This window comes from Ailuropoda melanoleuca, chromosome 11 (assembly GCF_002007445.2).
Source record: "Ailuropoda melanoleuca isolate Jingjing chromosome 11, ASM200744v2, whole genome shotgun sequence".
Taxonomy (NCBI): domain Eukaryota; kingdom Metazoa; phylum Chordata; class Mammalia; order Carnivora; family Ursidae; genus Ailuropoda; species Ailuropoda melanoleuca.
Window position 1 is genome coordinate 12,081,937 of NC_048228.1, and position 6,044 is coordinate 12,087,980.

The window sequence follows — 6,044 nt, forward strand, 5'->3', positions numbered from 1 at the left end:
TAGCTGATCAACGGGACCCTGGTTACACATCTCTCCAAGGGCACGTTACCCTAGTGTTTATGATTTCCAGAGTCAGAGAGACCTGGGTTCAAATACCGTTCTGGCTTTACAAAGCAGCAAAACCTCAGGGAATTCACTTAACGTCCCTGAGCCTCAGTTTACCCGTTTGTTAAATGGGGATAATAACACCTAGGCTACAAGGTCATCGCAAGATAAAATGACACAGCATCAGTAACCTGGGGAAACCCGGTATCCATGGGTAACCAGCAGTAACACGGCTGGGACCCGGGGGTATCAGTGGTACGGGAGCCCCTGAGTGAGCTGGTATATGCTTTTCTGCAAAACTCACGGCCTTTGTGTTGAATGGCTTATGAACAGAAGGCAAAGAAATAATACCTTCCCTCCCCTTCCCTTGGGTGGGCCCAAGATAAGAGGCAGACAGACCGAGACCCTGGATGTGCCAAGGAGCTGATCCGGAAGGTGAAGTGCTTCTCACGCAGAAATGACAGGGTGCGCCTGAGCAGATTCTAATCACTGAATAGATCCAAATGGATCTGCATAATTAAAAAGTTCTCCTCTAGGCATTCAGGCTGCACTTGAGCTGAGGCTCAGGGGAGAGCTCTCAGGCCTAGAAGCTGACTTATCTTGGCAGAAAGTTCCAAAGCTTCCCCAGGACTCCAGGCGGCTGGGCCTGGGGAGGGAAGGGGTCTGGCCGGGAAGCTGGGTCAGGTGGAAGGACACGTTCTTGCTCTTCTGCATGTAATTTTCTCCCTCCCATGGCCTGTGATTGACACCTGTCTCTTTTTCTGGTGCTTGGGCTGGCTCTGGGCGGATTGATTCTGTGGTGGGAACAATGCAGCCACTGTCCCAGGGAGCCTCCTTCCCCCGCCCCCAGCTCGGTGCAGGCCGCCTGGGGCATGGCTGGCTCTCCCTGCAGGAACCAACAATGCCCTTCTATTGAGCAGCCCACATGCCCGGCCTGGGCCTGCCAGCCACCCTGACCTCTCCTTGGCCCCAGGCATTGGGCCCATCGGCTGGTGCGTGGTATGGTTTGGCATAACCCTTCTGGTCACCTTGGAGCCATTCCACCTCCCCAGGAGACTCCTTGATGGTGCGACCACCCATCCTGGTTTGCCCGGGACGGAGGGGTTTCCCGGGATGAGGGATTTTCAGTGTTAAAACCAGGGAAGTTCTGGGCAAACTGGGGCAAGCTGGTCGCTGCATTATTATAGAAGAGGTCAGGCCCTGATTTTGGGATCCCAGGCGGAACCTGAGGCTGGAACCCAGATGCCTGTGTCTTCCTAAGAGCATGGGGGATTGCTGTCTCTTGCAAGGATTGTAATTCACAATCATCAGAATAATCCCAGCCAAAACAACAAATGCCGTCTATAGAGAGCTTTCTGTGGGCCGGCTGCTGTGCGGCGTGCCTGACACATGTTCCTTGTTTAGTCCCCAACCTGAGCAGGGACAGTCATGCCTTCATCATCCCCACGTCACATCACAGCTGAGCCCAGGGCCTGGGCTGGTAAGTAGGACTTGCCCAGATGCAGGGTGTGAACCTACCAGGCACCAGAGCTCCCTCTTAGGGTCCCTCGGCCTCCAGCCCAGCTCCCTGTCCTTGGGGGACACAGGTGACAAGCAACATTTGTATAATACAACCCATTCTCACCCATACGTGTACTCAGGTATTGACAAAACCTGAGAATGTTTGCACAGAAGAGAGGGAAACTGTGCCACCGATGGATTACTTCCCCCTCTCCTACCCCTGTTCTTTCCAGGATTCCACATTTGGCGGGAAAGCTATTTTGGACAAATCGCTGCATCAGTAAGGTGCCCCCGTGCCCCGCAGGACAGCAGCCCAGATAAGGCAGACTGGGGAATGGCAGCATCTCAAGGCCTTTGTCTGCTCAGGGGCCATCTCGGATGGCAAGTGAGGGGCAGGGATGCGATTACGGGGCCAGACTGCAATCCACTCCCATTAATGAACAGAACCCTCTAGATAACATCTGGGCGTCCCTATTAGCAACACATCGCATGTCCCAGTTCAAGGCCACGGTCGNTATGTCCCAGTTCAAGGCAATGGTCGAGAGAAGCGGAGTTGGGGGGGAGGTCCTGCCCTACCACCCCTGCCTGCCCCGCCGGCAGCCCCATCCACTATAGTTACCTTGGACTAGACTGGATAAACATCAACAGCTCGGCCCCCTGGGGCAGCAGAGCCGGCATGACTCTGGGGACATTCCAACCTGCGGGAGGTCACTGCCAGGGCCCAGGGCCCATCAGGAGGACTGGCCGTGGGTGGCAGCTGTCCGGGCTAAATCACTCCCTGCGGTGAGGATCCGGGGCCCCCATAACCAGCTCCTCCTGGCCACTGTCCTGGTTTTAGTGCGCCTGTCCAGAGGGGGGCCCCAGAGGAAGGCTGGAGATCCTGGACCCCCCAGACAGCTGGGCGCACAGGGGAACCCCCACCCTGCATCATGGCAAATTGCAAAGCTAACTATTTTGCTGAGAGAGCTTTTTAATACATAAATCAGATCTTGACAGTCCCTTGCTTAAAACCCTTTAATGGCTTTCCACTGCTCTCAGAATAAAATCCAAGCCCTCTCTGCATGCCCTGGCCCCTGCCCAGCTCGCTGACCTTGACTTCAACACATCTCCCGCCTCTAGTCTCTCCCTTCTGCTCCTCCAATGCACCAAGCTGCTCCACTCCGCTCTGCTTCGTGTGTGCTGTTCCCTCTGCTTAGAACACTCTTCCCTCAGCTCATGAATGGCTGGTTCCTTCTCACTGTAGATTTGGGTCTCAGCTCAAATGTCACCTGCTCAGAGAGGCCTTTCTGGACCACCTGGGGCCAGAGATGCCACACCTCTTTCCCTAAAGATCCCTAGTACTTGGTGGCTGTCATTTTCTCCCATTGTGCTCCTTATAGTGTCTCCCTCCCTAGACCATCACCTCCCCCCCGTGGGGTGTGACTGCAGAGTTCACTGCAGGAGACCCCAACACTGAGAACAGCGCCTGGCACTGAGGGGGCTCAACACGTATTTATAGGAAAAGAGACAGAGTGGGCGGCTGTGAGGACTAGCTCTATGGCAGAAGCACGTTCCCTACGCAGTGGGAGCCCAGGATGCCGTGTCACCATCAAGAGGAGAAAGGGGTGCGCTCCACATGGCTGCCCACAGCCTCATTGGGGACTCTTGAAAAGTTGGAGGCAGTTCTCAGCTCCAGAAAGTCCGAGATGAGCAGAAAGCACGCGGGGAAGTGCTGGGTGGGTAACCTGCCTTTGTTATGGTGAAGGTGACGTGGCTCCAGAAAAGGTGGGTCTCGAAAGCCCTTCCTCCCCTGGTTCATGGGGAAGAAGGGGCTCTGGGTTGTACATAAATTCAAGTCACTACCAACTCCTTTGAGGGAGGAGAGGCCTATCCCTGGGGCCTCCTGATTTCACAGGACAACAGCACTCCCAGTGACCGTTAGGAAGAGTCGAAGAGTTGGGTCCTGGCCCTCTCCAGTCACCTGCGCCTGCAGGGGTCACAGCTGCTGAGGGGGGGCTCTGAGGAGCATGGAGGGCAGAGCTGAGCCCCGGGGATGTTAACTCAGTGGGCATCGAATGGTTAGAAACTTCCAGAAGGGTTGCGCTGCGGTCACTTACTCTCCACGTAGAACACTCCCACTTTGTCCGAGTCGGCCATGGAAATGTAGAGAACTATCTCGTATCCTGCAGGGAGGCGGTCCGGGCCTTTGGTCCGCAGGATCATCTGGGACATGTCCTTGAGGTCTGGGGAGCGGGCATGCAGAGAAGGTTAGAATTAAGAGACGTGCAGCTGGAATATGGGCTCAGGAAAAACTGTTAACTTTTCCAATCAGGACAGAAAACCCCACACATGTGTACTGTGGGAACCGTAAAAAGCATAAAAACTAGTTGTCTTCTCTGACACCATGACCTCCTGTAACTTTCCGGGACTTTCCTTCCAGTCCTTTCCCTACGTGTTTGTGTCCATGTAACTTCTGTTATAAAACCATGGTTCCAATTCAACTGCATTAATATCTTTTTCTTCTGTTTTTTAGCAAGAATGGATCTTTTTTTTTCTTTTTTTGAGAGAGAGAGAGAGGGAGAGCAGAGCAGGGAGGCACAGAGGGAGAGGGAGAGAATCTTAAGCAAACTCCACGCCCAGCAAGGAGCTGGACACGGGGCTTGATCTCAGTACCCTGAGATCATGACCTGAGCTGAAATCAAGAGTTGGATGCTTAACTGACTCAGCTACCCAGGTGCCCCAAGAGTGGATATTTGAGTCCACAATCCCCAGGAGATGCGAGGTCACTCCTGCCACAGTCTTGGCCCAGCTCATGTCTGAGCATGAGTGTTTCCATTGCTCCTCCTTGCCCCCAACCCTGAGGGTGGGTCCCACTGGCACCTTCCTTGCTGTAGACCTTCTCATCCTTCAAGTCCTCCTTGGGCAGCCAAGGTGTGTCTCGGTCACAGTTCACCAGCAGGATGGCCCCCTGACCTTCAGGGCCCCAGGTCCAGGATGCCTGCATTGGCAGGGAGAGGGGTCAGTGCTTTTTTGTCTACCTTCTGGCTGATTCCCAGCTGCACTCTAGATCCCACAGGACGCCGAAGAGACAGCCCCAGGATGAGAATAAAGGTCAGCCACCACGCATTGGGGCAGGGGTGACTTGGCAAATACGAACCTCACATCTGATGCCCGGAGAGGCTCAGTGTGAGCATCAGAGGCAAGCTCGGGAGGGAGACGGTGGCAGATGGAGACACAGAGATTGGAAAACCAAATGGGCATTTATGAACCTTGAGCCTGGCGTGCCTGTGCCTGCAAGGGGTGGAGGCAGGGAGACGGAGGGCAGCTGGAGGAATGAGCAGGCACGCATTCTATGACAGGCTCTGGAGTCCCCAGAGGGGATCGGGGGAGACGCCTGGATGGACAGACACCCAGCTGTTTCCAGACATGCTGAGTGCTCCAAATGGGACCTGCAAGGCAATCTATTCTCTCCGCTGCGGCCAGGGCCATAATAGAACGAGCTCCAACCAGATCATGTTGCTTTTCCTGCTCTAAGCCCTGTCCGGGGCTCCCTGTTGAGTTAGGATAAAGCCCCAATCCCTGACTGCGGGCTGCAAGGCCAGGTAAGACCGGCCCGCTCTCCATCCATTACCCCCTTCCCTCCGGCTCACTCTGCTCCCCCTACGTGGACTCCCGGCTCTCAGGCCAGTGCCCTCACAGGTCCCATGCTCCTGGCGCTGTCCTGTCTCCCCGCACCTGACTAACGCCACTCCTCCTGTGGTCACAGAGTGACCATCCCTTCTTCCCTGAAGGTTTTCTGAGTCTCCAGCCCTGAACGGCTACCCCGGGGTTACATTGAGGGCACCGTACACATTCTTTCTGGGGGCAACCTTGGGAAAATTGTGATGAGATGGTCACCCACGTCACTCTGTTTGATGTGCCACCCCCCGGCGTGGACCGCGGACTCCCCCAGCGCAGAGGCCGCCTTCCTCCCCTTCCTTCCGCAGCCCCAGGGTCTGAGCTATAGCAATAAATACTTATGGGACAAGTGGAACCTTCACGGGCCCAGATAGAGTCTGAGAAAGTTCAGGCCCCCGGGGATTGAGTGACTTCACCAAGGCTGCCGAGCTCCTCAGGGTGAGGAGGCCTCCGTGGCGCCTACTGTCATGTGGCCTGGCCACGGACACAGACCCGGGGTCTCCTTGCAGCCAGCAGCCTCCGGAAGGCAGAGTCCCACAGAGGAGCCGGGGAGATGGGGTTCCCCAGCAGGCGTGAGGCCCCCCATCTCAGGTACAGAGAGTCTGGGGCTGGCTGCTAGGACCCAGGCTTCTCTCTGGGCTGTGTTCATTGAACTTTTTCAAGTATCCATCTACATGGAATTTAAAACAGGCTTTGGGTTGTTATTATGAAAGTAACATAAGCCAGTGGCAACAACCAACGTCAGTGATATAGAAAGCCGGAAAATGGAACACAGAAGCAACTTTGCATGTACACAGAGCAAAACCAAGGGAGCTTAAAAACTGGCTCGAGGGCAAAGGATG

The 6,044-nt window shown here is 55.3% G+C and overlaps 1 protein-coding gene across 1 annotated transcript in view; it reads right to left on the minus strand.

The window, feature by feature from the left end:
• PADI2 (peptidyl arginine deiminase 2) overlaps positions 1–6,044 on the minus strand; it is a 49,517-nt gene that overhangs the window by 20,370 nt on the left and 23,103 nt on the right. The window contains exons 5-6 of the mRNA XM_019804628.2: positions 4,405–4,522; positions 3,642–3,767 (exon numbers count right to left, since the gene is read on the minus strand). Coding sequence (XP_019660187.1) covers positions 3,642–3,767; positions 4,405–4,522 — 244 coding nt within the window. The remainder of the gene's footprint in view (positions 1–3,641; positions 3,768–4,404; positions 4,523–6,044) is intronic.